At 33.6% G+C, this 15,135-nt stretch overlaps 1 protein-coding gene and 1 long non-coding RNA gene across 5 annotated transcripts in view; one reads left to right on the top strand and one right to left on the bottom strand.

The window, feature by feature from the left end:
* Positions 1–15,135, bottom strand: part of Prepl (prolyl endopeptidase like) — a 36,337-nt gene that overhangs the window by 7,912 nt on the left and 13,290 nt on the right. For 3 of the 4 annotated variants that reach the window (XM_013358257.4, XM_040271019.2, XM_005324512.5), the window contains 7 exons: positions 13,945–14,011; positions 13,086–13,292; positions 11,807–11,942; positions 6,726–6,942; positions 5,939–6,124; positions 3,697–3,894; positions 257–432 (listed from right to left, as the gene is read on the bottom strand). In XM_013358257.4, coding sequence (XP_013213711.1) covers positions 257–432; positions 3,697–3,894; positions 5,939–6,124; positions 6,726–6,942; positions 11,807–11,942; positions 13,086–13,292; positions 13,945–14,011 — 1,187 coding nt within the window. The remainder of the gene's footprint in view (positions 1–256; positions 433–3,696; positions 3,895–5,938; positions 6,125–6,725; positions 6,943–11,806; positions 11,943–13,085; positions 13,293–13,944; positions 14,012–15,135) is intronic. The other variant, XM_040271020.2, reaches the window with a different exon arrangement.
* LOC144369389 (uncharacterized) lies at positions 2,524–14,570 on the top strand. The gene is made up of 3 exons (XR_013429008.1): positions 2,524–2,970; positions 7,751–7,895; positions 14,085–14,570. It is a non-coding gene; the product is annotated as an uncharacterized LOC144369389 (long non-coding RNA).

The raw sequence follows: 15,135 nt of genomic DNA, 5'->3' as shown, positions 1-15,135 counted from the left end.
CTAAACTCCAGGAAATCAGATGGAAATAATAATGTAACCATGTATAGAGACTGATACATATATTCAAGAATCCCCAAAGTCTATCCTTTTGCTCTTTGGTTCATATAATCTGTTACTGAATCAAATTCTATGGAACACAGGATTTAGGAGTATATATAACTAACACTACAAAAGAGAAAGTTTTTGCTCCCCAATATATTGTTATTTTAGATATGTTACCACGTTTGGAACTCTCATGCTAGGTGTGCTGACTCACCTAACATGGCAATATGCTAATATCCATCCATCATCTACCAAGACCCTCCTCTCAGGTCTGAAATTCATTTTCAAATCCATTCCATAAGCTCCATATACATGTACCAGGAGAGGTTTCTTCTGTAAATCTTCAGAGTCCGTTTTGTGGAAAATAGTCATTGGCACTAATTTTCCATCCTGGAAATAAAGAATAACTATATATATAAAGAAGCGACTTTTAAAGCAGTGTTACCCCTACTTTAAAATAAGCTGAAATGTACTTTCACCTCCTTATGTGCTATTTATTGGTGTTGAATATAAAATTTATTTAAAATAAGAAGAGTTATGATCTCTAAAAATATATCACAGTTCTTGGTTTCAATAGCCTGACCTACTGTATTAACTAGAAAAGAACAGCAAGACAGGTTTGAAAACCTTTTATTAAACACAGCTTTCTATAACAGTGAAGTGACTTTTTAAAAGCGTTCTTTATTACTTAATATTACTGTAATTTCTTTCTTTCAGAGCAAGCCAAAATACCTATTAAGTTTGGAAATCCTAGTACAAAATTCTTCCTATGCCTAAGGAATTTCTCATCTTTGCATATTTACAAATAAGGTGACCAAAAGTCTTTATAAATTTCCCATCCTCTATGAGCATAATTCTAAACCATTAGAACTGACACTACTGACAGCCACTCACATCCTCTTCAAATCCCTATTTATCTTTATTTAAAAAAAAATTAAGGGCTTAAAGTAAATTTCATAAAATTTAACAGTTAAGCAGCTTTTAGATCATCTAATATTCCCCTATGTAGCTTAACTCATCAACCCCAGATGCCATAACCCTTTGGGCAGAAATAATGCAAATAATGGAATTACTTTTGATTTTCCTCATAAAAAAGGACGGAGAAGGGCTGGGGCTGTAACTCAGTGGTAGAGTGCTTGCCTAGCACCTGTGAGGCACTGGGTTCGATCCTCAGCAACACATAAGATAAAATAAAGGTGTAAAATAAGGGAATAGATACAATAACTACCCTATTGAAGTGTGCAGTACTTTATTTGATAAGCTAATACAATCACAGAAGAAAAATGCAAAAAAATATTAATAGAAAAGCATGAATTTCCATATGAAAAATAATATAACCAAGTCATTTTCCCTATTTTTTTCATCTTCATTTTGAAAACTTCAATGTTGGGCAATAAATAGAGTGTCATCAAATTGACAGGAAATCTCATTCAGACTACTATTCACTTGTGACAGCCCAAGTGAATTTTCACTCTTCAGTAAGATTCATTCTTATAAATCTTTTTTTTTGTGTGTGTGTGTACCGGGGATTGAACTCAGGGCACTTAATCACTGAGCCACATTCTCAGCCCTTTTTTGTATTTCATTTTAGAGGCAGGGTCTAACTGAGCTGCTTAGCGCCTTGTTGCCAAGGCTGGCTTTGAACTCTCAATCCTCCTGCCTCAGCCTCTGGAGCTGCTGAGATTACAGGTGTGTGTCACCACGCTTGGCTGTATTGTAAATCTTGATATAGACTAATTTGTAAAAACAAAAAACAAAACAGAACAAAAAATCTTGGTCTTTCCATCCCTCTGCCTTTTCCACAACTTCAATAATATAATCAGAAAAAATTGCTGATTGAGAACTTGTGAAAAGGAAGAGATAAAAATAGTAGGTAGTCCCTGTCATGGGCTGGATCCCAGAATTGATCAGCAGCACATGAAATGCCCGTGGAAAGGAATGGAACCTTCCATTTAGCACTGCTTCTCCCCTAATGCCTGAAGAAACCCTTGACTCTACAAGAACTTAGGTTAACTGTTCTTTCCATCTGGGGTAATTAACATTTTGGTAGACTGCTATAATCTCATATTTGTAAAAGTAAACAAAACCTAAAAGTATTTATCTTGATGACACACAAACCAACCAAAAAACAACTGAAGGCATTTAACTAAATGGTTAACAACAATTTTTTCTAAGAAATGCAGCAAATGGGACTGAAAAGTAGTAATGCAAAAACTGCACATTCTGTATTTTGCATTTATTCTAACAATATTTTGCTTTTGCAATTTGAAAATAAGATTAAAATTGCTTAAAGTATTAAAAGAAAACAATGGACTAAAGAAAAAAATTCATAAGGAAAAAAGGTCTGTTACAATTTATTCTTTGTTAGAATACATGAAATTACTTGAAATATGATATGCCATGGTCTGAAAATTCCTTAAATTCAAAGTTAGTTTATAATTTCATCAATTTGTAAATTCTGTATTTTGCCTATACCTTGAATATGGATATTTGTTATTTCCTTTTTTTCCCTCTTTTGGCATTATAGATAGAACCCAGGGCATTCCATTAGTGAGCTACTTCTCCAGCCTTTATAATGTGAAGCATTATATTGCCAAGGTTGGCCTCAAATTTGCAGTCCTCTAGCTTTAGCCCGAGTAGCTGGGATTATAGGAATGTGTTGCCCTGCTTCTTATTTCCTTTTAAATTTCTTCTCTCTCTCTAGTGCTGTCCTTAGTAATCTTTTCTCCTCTATTCTGGCTTTTCTATCCTCCTTTATACTTCTTTTTGTGTGTGCTACTGGGGATTAAACCCAGGAAGTGCTATGCCATAGATCTATATCTCCAATTCTTTTTATGTTTTATTTTGAGACAGAGTCTTGCTGACTTGCTCAGGTTGGCCTTGAACATGATTCTCCTGCCTTGGCCTCCCAAATAGCTGGGATTACAGGTATGTATCATAATATCCAGTCTACACTTCTTTCGTTTTTTTTTTTTTACACTTCTTGAATTGTATCATTTCTCCACACACTCTGCGCTTTACAGAAAATGAGATCTTTTGCCCCTTTCTAGCTTACTTAGTCATCCTAGAAGTCTTTGTCTGGGACAATATTCCTCAGAGAAGGCTTTCCTGATCTCTGCAAACTAGCTAATTGCCCTTAGCTATAAGATTTCACTGCATTCAGTACATTTCCTTTGCAGCAATCAGTTTTATTAGTAATTATTTACTCAACCTCTGGCATCTTCCTTGTTACATTTAAGTTCCATGAAATGCCCATGGAAAGGAATGGCACCTTCCTTTTAGCACTGTTTCTCCCCTAGCAGCAACTATATTTATCTAGTTCACCCCAGTCAGCTGCTGCCATACCTTCATAATTAATGCCATAACTGCAAACCAACCTTATTTACTTAACTTAAACTTTTTCTTTAACTCAACTTTTTAAATTCAAACAAAAACAACACTTGAGATAAAGGGATTAACATGCTACCAATAAACTTTTTAATCCATGTTAAAATAAAGACATGAGCATTAAAGTTAAAAAACAATCTACATATTCCCTAAAATCATTTGAGCCTTACTGTGGTTGAAAAGATCAATTGGTGTTGATGTAATTCCAGAAACTGCACAGTATGCTTTTAATAAAGAGGAGCTGAAAGTTGATTCTAAAAGACCTACCTTGCTTTTGGCTTCTAGACGTAAAACACGACTAGTCTTTGTAATTGGGTCCTCATGCCCAGTTTCCTCAAACAGTTTGCCTTCTGCAAACTTATATGTGTAATATTTTGGGGGTCTTATTGGAGAGCAGAGTTGAAAGGGGCAGTTCTTTGGGTCAGAATTTGTATCCATGATGAATCCACAGGCCCAAGGAGGGAGCTAAAGGAATAAAACAGTTATTTTCACTCTATTTCTATACTAAGTATCACTAATTAAGTTTCTGAGTCAGCCTCAAACAAGATGTGGACATCTACTTTACTTTCTGTCACCACATGTTTCATTTAAGAATTACATCACCACAACAAAATATGTTTCAAGTAAAAATCAATATTCTATATTAATGACCAATAAAATAAGGAAAAATTATAGGAAAGGTTTATCATGATTCTAGATTTACGAGAAATCTCTTTTAACACAGAAGTTTATTTGGGGATGTAAAATGGGGCAATAAAATAGCAGAATGATTAAGAATTAAGAGCAAATGAAACAGTAATTCCAGAACCCAGCAATAGTCATTCTCATAGAATACAAAATCCCTCACAGGTGTGTTTTGCATAATTTTCCACCAGTCCTTAGCCTGCTGCCTGGACAGCCCAGCGATGACAGTTATTATTCCAGGGCTACAAACGGGCTCAGCAGCCCTAAAGCATTTACAATTTGTTTCTAACTTTAGCTTCCAGGCTAACCATTGTGCAGAACAAAACCTTTCCACGCACATCTACTCTGAGAGACTCACAGCTATTATGCTTAAGATTCTTAACTTTAAGAAAAAAGGAAAGGAATCAAAATTTATTCTCTTGGATCAGCAGGGTCCAGCTTCAAGCCTTCCACTAACATTCCACTTACACCTTTTAAAGAACTCTGGTAAGCAGGTTGACGGAGTGTTAGAAAAGGTACTAAGAGTCAGAACGTTAAAAGAAAATTGCCTTTCTTTTCCTGAGTAATTGTAGAAAGAGCAAATTCCTTAGAAAATCAGAGGTCTTGGCACAGCAACATCACTGGCAGGCATTACTGAAAAAGGGTAGATGGGGGATGTGTGAATAAAAAGCACACTATTTAACCTGCAGAATCTATACATGAAGAATTTATGTTCACCAAGCAAATTTCTTCTAATTAATTCAAAGAATCTATTTGTGAAACATTACTAAGTACATGCATTTGCAATGTCTAAAAGTTCCTGACTTATCCCCTTAGATTGAGGATTACAGAAAAAAGCAATACTGCAAATGTCATAAACAGGCATCAGAGTGACGGTACAAGGTTCCTTAGTCCACAGAAACACAAGGTTTTCTGTTTCTGGTGGGACTTTAGGACCATTTCCATATGATTCGTGTATTAAGCTGTCTTAGTTTTAAACTAACTGGCACCAAGATTATAATTCTAATCATGACCAAAACTGCTCCAATGGACTTTATAAAGTTTGACCAGATAATACAAAAGTAAGTCTTAACTACCACTAGCCTACTGAGATAAGCCTGCAGTGAATCTGTTTATATTAATAGACAGCACCCAAATATATGTTGGCCAGGTGATAGGCAGACATTCCATATATATCTGACAGAAACAAGTTTGTTTCTAGCACTCTTACAGCATTTAATTCGAAGAATTCTTCAGACATAACATGCTGAAAGAAAATCAGCCTGGGTATGTGGGCTCCTCTTCCAAATAAAACTGATGTTAGTACAATATAAAAAAAATTCCCAATTTAAATTATATATAACCAACTGCCTAATGTAACTTCTTTTTGTGGAAAAAAAAAATGCAACCAGAAAACACTGGTAATATAATAAACAAGGACAGAAAGCAACAAAAGATGGGTTTACATTTCCATTCAGTGGCAGAAACACAGGGCACATAACCACTGCCTTACTAAGGATATGGGACTTGGGAGCAGAAGTCAGTGGCTGGGCACTGAGTTATTGCTATACTTACAGTTGTGAAGATATCTTATAGAAATATGGAGAAAGAGAAATATAATGACACTTAACTACTTCTGAAGTCCATACTGATAGGCAGTATTTTAAGTAAAACTGCATTAAAAGCAAGGTCCTCCAAATAATTCTAGAATAAACCTGATAAATATCCAGTATACAGAATTCCTTTTAAGAAAAAGGACATGATATTATTCAAAATCTGATAATCTGTTAAGCTAAATGTATATGTATTTTGGTTAACACTACTGTCTTTTGAAAATAAGACATACCTTCAGAGACCGCACTGAATCATCAGCCAGACCAATCACATTAACATAAAGCAGATTGCTGTGCTTCAAGAATAGAACACAGTGATCCTTAAACATGTCCAAGTCTACAACTTTTGTATTTCTCTTCATTGTGAAAAACAAATCCCAATTCATAATAGCAGGGGTATCAGCTGCTGTTCTCATTAGCTGTGCGGAACAAGAAAAAAAACCTAGGTAACAAAACATGAAGGATATAGCATCCAAAGATGAAAGCTAGACCATACCAGTTGTCACTATTTTATGAAAAGCAGAAGAAATTAGCTCTGCATCAGGAATGAAGTGTGAACTTCATCCTGGGAATAAGACCAGGCTAGCCTGCTAAGGTGGTGAGACCTAGTGCATATGGCAGTGCTTAGCTGACAGCCAAGCAGCAGACATTTAGGTAAGGGCACCGATAAACCAGTGGATTATGGATGCATCGATGAGTCTAGTGGAGCACAATCCCAATGGCCAACTTGAAAATCTTGAGCTTATAAATTTGCTCTCTTAAGCCACTTAGGTTTAGCTTTGATAACATAATCAGTGTAGAATGTTTCACTTACTAACCTTTTGGGATCAATTAAAATACATAGAGGCACTGATGATAAGGGAATAGAAATGGGATTGGTAATGTATAGGGAGGCAGCATTAATTTCTAAACTTTTGTAACAAGTCAACAAAACAATCATATAACTCTTACAGCAAGAACTGTTGAGGGAAGTGCCACACTTAACAGTCCGAGAGGAGACAAGTCAGAATCTAGAATTACCTTGAATTCTGTAGGCTCTCCAACATTAGTGAGAATGTATAATTCATCATCTCTGTGTTCAACATAGTAAAGGACCCCATGTATTCGCTTCTGGATAAGTACTGGTGGGTCCCAAGGGCTCAGGCCATCTATCAACCACACTTCAGAAGTGGTCTTGTTCATAATATTTATGGTAAGGAAACGACTATCCTTTGTAAGATAAAGGAAAACAAAATAGCTAGAGAGAGAGTGAGAGAGAGACAGAGAGAGAGAGGAGAGAGCTCAGTAAATTTCAAATGGGTGCTATCTTACTATTTCATATACATATTATTTATGATTCATATATTTTTTAGATGAACACAATCCTTTTATTATATTTTTTCCTGTGTTGCTGAGGATTGAACCCAGTGACTCACATATGCTAGGAGAGCATTCTATCACTGAGCTACAACCCCAGTCCTATACATGTTACTTATAATGCAGATAGAAAGATTTTAAAATTCCTTAGTGAATACTGATTACAAATTTAAAAATTGGCTATTATTTTTCACATTCTCCTCCCAAAGCCATTCAAAATTATCTTTTTATCATAAATGTTTTTCAAACAGAGAAGTTGCTAAAAGAACTGTAGAGAAAATACCCATTGCTAACATTTTCCTTTATCACCTTTCTATGTATTCATTAATCCATCTTTATTTGGATGCATGGTAAGGCAAACTATACACTTCATCTTTCAACGACATTAATAGATTCTAGGGTTTTCTGCTGAGAAAAGGAAATAAACTTTCTAGAGGAGATATGAAATAGGGAAGAAAAGAGGCGGAATGTATCCTTATTTTGTATTTTCTCTGTATCTTAGATTTCTTTTTTTTACTCTTCTAATTTTTATAACATAATAAAACATCAGGAAGAAAAATCCTCACAAACTCACTAACATAATACATTTAAAAACTTAACAGAACTTATGTTTTCCATTTTTCCTTTTAAGGTTTATTTATATTTCATGGATGTCTTTTTTATTAATTTTTTCAATATTTATTTTTCAGTTCTCAGCGGACACAACATCTTTTGTTTGTATGTGGTGCTGAGGATTGAACCTGGGCCGCACAAATGCCAGGCGAGTGCGCTACCGCTTGAGCCACATCCCAGCCCGCATGGATGTCTTTAAACAGATAAAATTATACTACAGATGTAAGTTTTGATTCTGCATTTATTTCATATAATGTTGCTACTTCCCCCTACACTTAAATATTTATGATTACTATTATTAATGTCTAATATTCTACCAGGTTGAATCTTAATATTCATGAATATCCTTTCCTCTTCTCTGGCATTTACAATTATTTCCTTAGTATCCCTTTTTAGGAACTGAAATACTAATTTAATGATGAGTATTTTTATGATTTATAAATATACCAAAAATTAAGGGCATTATTCTATTTCATACTGGTACACTAGATGGCTTTAAATGTTATGTTTACATTTTTCCTTATTATAAAAACAGTCTAGGTCTAGGGTTGTGGCTCAGTGGTAGAGAGCTTACCTAACACATGTGAGGCCCTGGGTTTGATCCTCAGCACCACATATACAATAAAATAAAGGTATTGTGTCCACCTACAATTAAATATATATATATATATTAAAAAAGCAGTTTATACTGAAATATTGAAAAAGGTAAAGGACAATGATAATTCTGAAGCCCACTCCAGAAATAAGCCCTACTTATATTTTGGTAAAATTTCTTCTGTATTGTGTTATATTTTCATGTTTTGGTCAACCGTATTTCTTTTGTGCAATGTCTGTGTCCACATTAAATTTGAGATGTAGTTTAAATTATTGGTATGAAGGGCTGGGGATATAACTCAGTTGGTAGAGTGCTTGCCTCACACGCACAAGGCCCTGGGTTCAATCCCTAACAACACACACACACACACACACACACACACACACACAAAATTGGTATGTAAACACATACCAATATGTATATAAATTTATCTTCATAAATTAAGGATAGGAACATATTTTTGATAAAAATGCTTTCCTCCATTTTGTTGTCTAGATTTTTAAAATTACGGCATTTAATATTTTAGGTAGGCAAGGATATTGGCACTATGCATTCTAATTTATTCAGTGATTTTATGCTTTGGAAATATTTCAATCAATGTTGAGTAAAATACTTATATTTCCATCTCTTTCTTTTGGGGGAGTTTCTTTTTTTCAGTAGCCTTTTTAAATATCTTAACAATATATACCAACATGATGAAAATTATTTTGTCCCAAATAGTCAATATTTCCCACAGCATCACAAAATAGTAACTATTTTCATTAGTCTGTCTCTTTTCTTATCTAAGTTTTCATACATACAAAGGTCCATTTTAGAGTTATACTCTAGACTGTTATTTGTCTGACAATTTGTATTACCTTAGTTGTTGTAGTTTCATATGTTTTAGTGTAGGATTGTAGGGCAAGTCCCCTACCATACTTTGCTTTCTATTGCCAACACTTGTTATTTTTATCTATTTTATTTGATTGTTTTGTGATGATAAGTCAAAGCACAAATTACTTGGTAGACATTTAGTTATAGGAAAGTGAGAATACAAGTGGCTCTGTAGTAAAATGTTTCTTAGAAAAAGGAGACAAAGAACCTGAAGGACTAGAGCCTACTCCTTTTTCCCCATTTACTTCTATTGATACGTTTATTTTCCCAAATTGTTTCAAAAATAATAATGGTTATGATGAAAGATAAGAACAATAGAAAAAAGACCCTTTGTTAGTACTTTGATATATTTTCTTTTAATTTTTTTTAAAAAGATGGATTTTTTTTTTCCTTTTAAAATTTAAAAATTTTCAATATATAGCTGGGTATGGTGGCGCATGCCTGTAATCTCAGTGGTTTGGGAGGCTGGGACAGATGAATCACTTCAAAGCCAGCCTCAGCAAAATCAAGGCATTAGTATGAGTTGCTTAGTGAGACCCTGTCGCTAAATAAAATACAAAATAGGGCTGGGGATGTGGCTCAGTGGTTGAGTGCCCCAGAGTTCAATCCCTGATACCAACAAAACAAAACAAAATTATGTAACAATTTCCAAAATTTCAAATTTCAATAATTAAATTTCTTTTTTCTTATTATTAATTGTAGAGGCAGACATTATGCTTGCATGTATAGCAAACTCCAATTTCTCATTGTGCAATATTATTTGGATATATAAGTGGTGAGTTTGAAATGATTTGCGTGGATTTTTTTTATACTAAGTTTAAGACTTTTTTATACCTTTGTTTATATATATACAAACAAATATATATGATTTTTATGTGGTGCCAGGGATTGAACCTAGTGCCTCATGTATACTAGGCAAGCACTTTACCACTGTGCCATAACTGTGGCCCTTGCATGGATTTTTAAAATTGCATAAATATTTAAAGAGATGTATACTCAAAAGGACGAAAGAGACCTGGAATCAAGAACTAAATCTTGGAAGACATTTGAAATTAATATATAAATGTCATTTTCAAATCTTAAAGCATCCAAGTAAACCACCACAATATGTAGAAATTGAGCAAGAGATGGTTTGCCCAAGCTCAATCATATAATCAGCATGTAGAGAAGTAAGCCTAGAACCCCCCTTGCTAGACATTCTAAGTCAATTACCTTTCTTACCTAAAGATTTAGCTTCTTTCTACCACAAAGGAAGAGCAGGAATGAACACTTAGCAGGTGCCTGTTTTGCTGCTTACCAGCTGCACAATTCTAGGTTACCTTTAACTATCTGGATTTCAACATACTAATTTCTAAGAACGTTACAGATGTATTTTTAAAATTCCTCATGAACTATCTAAAATGTCAAGTTTTGGAATGGCATGCAAGGTTACTCTGAGCCTGCTTCACTGGGATTTTTGGCATTTGGATACCCAGAGGCTTCAGAGACCTGGCCACTTCCTGTGCTTTTCTAATTTAGCCCTGTTCCTGGTTCCTTGTACCATGAATAGCATTCATACTAGAAAAAACAATTTTTGAGGCCTGGGGAAAAATGGTTATTTTTCAGTGACTTAAAAAATCAGGTCCTCAGGGCTGGGATTGTGGTTCAGCGGTAGAGCACTGTCCAGCACATGTGAGTGAGGCTCTGGGTTCAATCCTCAGCATCACATTAAAAAAAATAAATAAACAAAATAAAGATATTGAGTCCAACTACTTCTAAAAAATAAATATAAAAAAATATAAAAAAAATTAGGTCCTTTAATTCTGTCTAGATCCTTCCCTTTAGAATCTAAATGGTTCTCTCCTTAGAATATGAAAATTATATGGCTCTGGAAATATTTGAAAATAGAAGCGTTAACATTCAAAATGCACCAATCTTTAGGAATATATTAACGGGCATTCTGCCTGAACATGATTTTTAGAGACACTCTACCACCAAAATAAAATAAAATAAAATAAAATATTTTTGAACAAATCTACTGAAGTACTAGAAACAAATATGATAAAGAACCCATCTGGCAGAGGTTTTTTTCTAGTCACATGTGCAATAACTTTTTAAAAAACAGGCAGCCAGGGGCTGGGGTTATGGCTCAGCAGTAAAGCGCTTGCCTTGCACATGCAAGGCCCTGGGTTCAATCCTCTGCACCACAGAAAAATAAATTAAAAAAAATAAATAAAATGTATATATAAAAAATAATATACTCACAAACAAACAAACAAACAAAACAGGCAGCCAAATCTGGGCTAGCAGGGGCAGATAAAATGCAATGATAAAGTCAGTTTGGCACACTATCTATAGATTAGTTCTATGGCTCTACTAATGTTATAATGTAAGTTTTGGGAATCAATTTTACCATCATAGATTTGTTGAAGTTAAATTACATTTTTTTTTCCTCTAAAAAATTTATTCAGAAATTGTCCAACCTACACTGTTAAATGATGTACGAGGTCTACCATGTATTTGTGTTTGAAGATAACCAGTCTCTGATTTTGAACATAAACAATTAATAAAAGAATGATCACCATAGCCTTATTATGCAAAAATTAACATTTCAAGTCAACCAACACCAGTACTTCTGTAACTGAAAAACCATTCTGGAGAAAAAGACTTAACTGCATTTTAGTACCTTGGGTCTTTTTCTGTGTAAAAACGTTCATTACGTTTGTTATCACCAAAAGTGGCTCGATATACATCATGACATCGAAGATTCCTCTGGAAGGTGTAGAATAAAACATCTTCATCTTCTTCGTCCTTCACCCATTCTGAAAGAAAATAATTAAAAGAATAAGATGTAGTTACCTACATACAGGAAAAAAGAAAATACAAAAAGCATGGTCCATTCTAGTTTTGAGTACCAAAGAGAAAAGATGTGCAAGTATGTATCCCTAGAAATCAAAATAGAACATAGGCTTGACTGTACCAGCCTGTGTTATATATGAGCCCGAGTGTTTTCCAGGAAATAAAACACTACTCTATTGATTTTAAGTTTTCAAGTAGTTTAGTCTCATGCTATTTAAGTTTCTAAATAAGATCTAATGTTCAACATTTAGGAAAGAGACTGATAAAATCACATTTGCTTTCAGAGATGAATTATGTTTAAATTTATAATTTTAAGTCAGAAAATATTGGATCACTTTATGACATGCCTCAATCTCTTCTGTGTTGTTTTAAGCCTTAGAACATCTCCAACTATTAAACACATTTGAATGATGGTTCTTCAGAACCTGTCAATGGAAGTCTGCACACAATTACATCATGATTGCCACCTGGCTGATAGTGATTATAAGTCATCATATAGTATGCATCCTGATTTTAGAGGTTAAAATACACAAAATATATGTTTTAGAATCCATGTCATAGGGTATAATTTCAATTCACTGCAAAGTCATTTAGTAAAACAACGGGGAAAATGAAGGCAATGAAAAGGGAGGACAAAGTATCAATATATCTACCACTAAACTAAAAGATGATTTTATTATTAAAAATGTCACAGCTTCCACTTATAAATCAGTTAGTTCAACATGTTCCAAAGCTCCTTAGTGGTGACTCTGGCCATCTGCTGCAATACTATTGCTTTATGAGACAACATAAAATTAAAAAAAAAAAAAAAAAAGAAAAGAAATCCACACTTAAAGTTGAATAAAATGTTAAAATGCAAAGATTTATTCTACATAATAAACTGGCAAAGAATTATTAATATATCAAAATATACTATACAACTAAGACTTTGACTTTAACTCTTAAAAATATGAGCATAGGGGCTGTAGCTGTGGCTCAGCAGTAGAGCGATCACCTAGCTCATGGATTTCCTATGGACACAGGGACACACACACACACGGTTAAAAAGCATAGTCAATTCTCTCACTTTTGCCTTTTCAACCCAGACCATTTGGTTGGTGGCTTACCAAAACTGGACACATTTGGGAAAGAAGCTTCCATTACTGGCTGATCACTAAGCTTCACAACCACACAGGTGGATGCTTCAGAATCCTCTGTCCTTATCTTGGCAGCTACATATTTCTCATCCGGAGCAACTCTGATACAATCAATGAAGGGCTGGTCTAATTTAAGTTCCTCCAAATTGAATAAAACTTCATAATTATCATTGTCTGCTGCATAAAGAAAAGTATGAAAGAAATAACTACAAGATGTATTTTAATAGAATTTTAAATTGTATTTTAACTTTTTAAATTAACATTTCCTTTTTGAAAATTAAAAAAAAATTTTTAGTTGTTGATAAACCTTTATTTTATTTATTTATATGCAGTCCTGAGACTCAAACCAGTGCCTCACACATGCTAGGCATGCGCTCTACCACTGAGATACAACTCCAGCCCTATTTTTTTTAACCATTTCCCTTGTTTAAGAGGCCATATTTTAGTTTCCTTCAACAATGATGACAGTCTGACTGATACATAAACTAGCATTGGTTATTTTATAATACCTTGTGCTACTGACAATTATTCTATGTATCAACCTAGTAATTAGAGACCATATAGAATTTGGAGAGTTAGACAATGCAAATCTAGTATAGAATCTGTCCATAGTACATAGTCAAAAAATGCTAGAACCCATCCCCATTCATTCTGCCAAAGCTTTTGAGTATAACTGTTAACAATATCCTAAGAAAACCCCAAATTAAAAACTAGTTATTTAAAAAAAATTCAAAAAATTATTTTTTATACCTTTGAGAAATTAAACTTACTATAAAAATATAAAATATGAAAAATCAGAACACATTAATGGGAAAAAAATGTGCTGTACCTTCTTCATCTTTGGAACGAACCAAGCAGCAACCTTCCTGGTAATAAACAAAACCACCATGTTTCACCTGACAATGAAAAGAAACAAACGTTTTACTTAATAACAATTTAATTAACCTTTTAATGTTCTTTTTATCCAAGATGAAGTTAAAAAAAGCAGATCTGTTGAAGTACATGAGTGAACAGATATGAAATTGAAAATGGACCACTTTTTACAATATACTTGGTAAGATATGATTTTCATATATGTTCAGAATCACTGAAGGGGTTTCTAATACTTAAATATAAGAGGAAATTCAAGGCATATAACAAAATCTGTTGGTTCTCATGATTGTATAAATATTTTAGCTTTTGAAACATCTGGTATCTGCATGGTAGGATCTATTAATGAAAATCAAATGGCTTCTTCAAAATAATCCAAAATGATGCAGATGAGAAAACTATCTTGGATTAGCTTGAAAACCCAGCTGATAACTTTCTGAGGTTCTTCCCTTTAAAATATGCAGTTCTTCCCTTTAAAATATCACCAATTGTGCAGTTTTGACTTGATTTTATAGAATATCTTGTCCTCTGTGGGGGTGAGAGAGTCTAAGACTGAGAAAATAAATACTACTAACATGAACACTATTCCTTCATAGTAAGTGCAATTTATTGATATGATTTCAGATGGCTTCACATTGTCTGCTAGTTAATGGCATAATCTGAATCAGAAATTTCTACAGCTATTCTACAACATATGTCATTTTCATTTATAATCTGTGACTTTTCAATCAAACTGAAAAAATTTCAACCTCTTGTTCAGTCTATTTCATTTGCATATTTGTGATTGCTAACCATAAAGTGGTTAGCTTTCATAATACTATATTAAAGTAAATTTCCTTTTGTTAAAAAAAAAAAACAAAACAGAGCAAGCAAATACTTTCCAAATAATAAATAGGAATTAGTATCATTTGAACTTTCTTTTGAATCTTTTAAAAGTTTTAAATCAGAATTGGTTGTTCCCCAAAAAGCAGAATATATTACATTTCAAAATTTATCTTAGTTTTGATATTTACATTCATTTTAAGGATCATACTCTACTTACTTACTTTTTGTTCTTTAAATTTTCAGCATATTTTGAAGTCCAAAAGTGGTATACTTTTAACATAAGGTTATGTCTATATCACAAAATATCTTATTTGCAACTTAACTG

Source organism: Ictidomys tridecemlineatus, chromosome 12, assembly GCF_052094955.1.
Source record: "Ictidomys tridecemlineatus isolate mIctTri1 chromosome 12, mIctTri1.hap1, whole genome shotgun sequence".
Classification (NCBI taxonomy): domain Eukaryota; kingdom Metazoa; phylum Chordata; class Mammalia; order Rodentia; family Sciuridae; genus Ictidomys; species Ictidomys tridecemlineatus.
The sequence above is the reverse complement of the archived record's forward strand: the minus strand, read 5'-3'. Positions and strand labels throughout refer to the sequence as shown.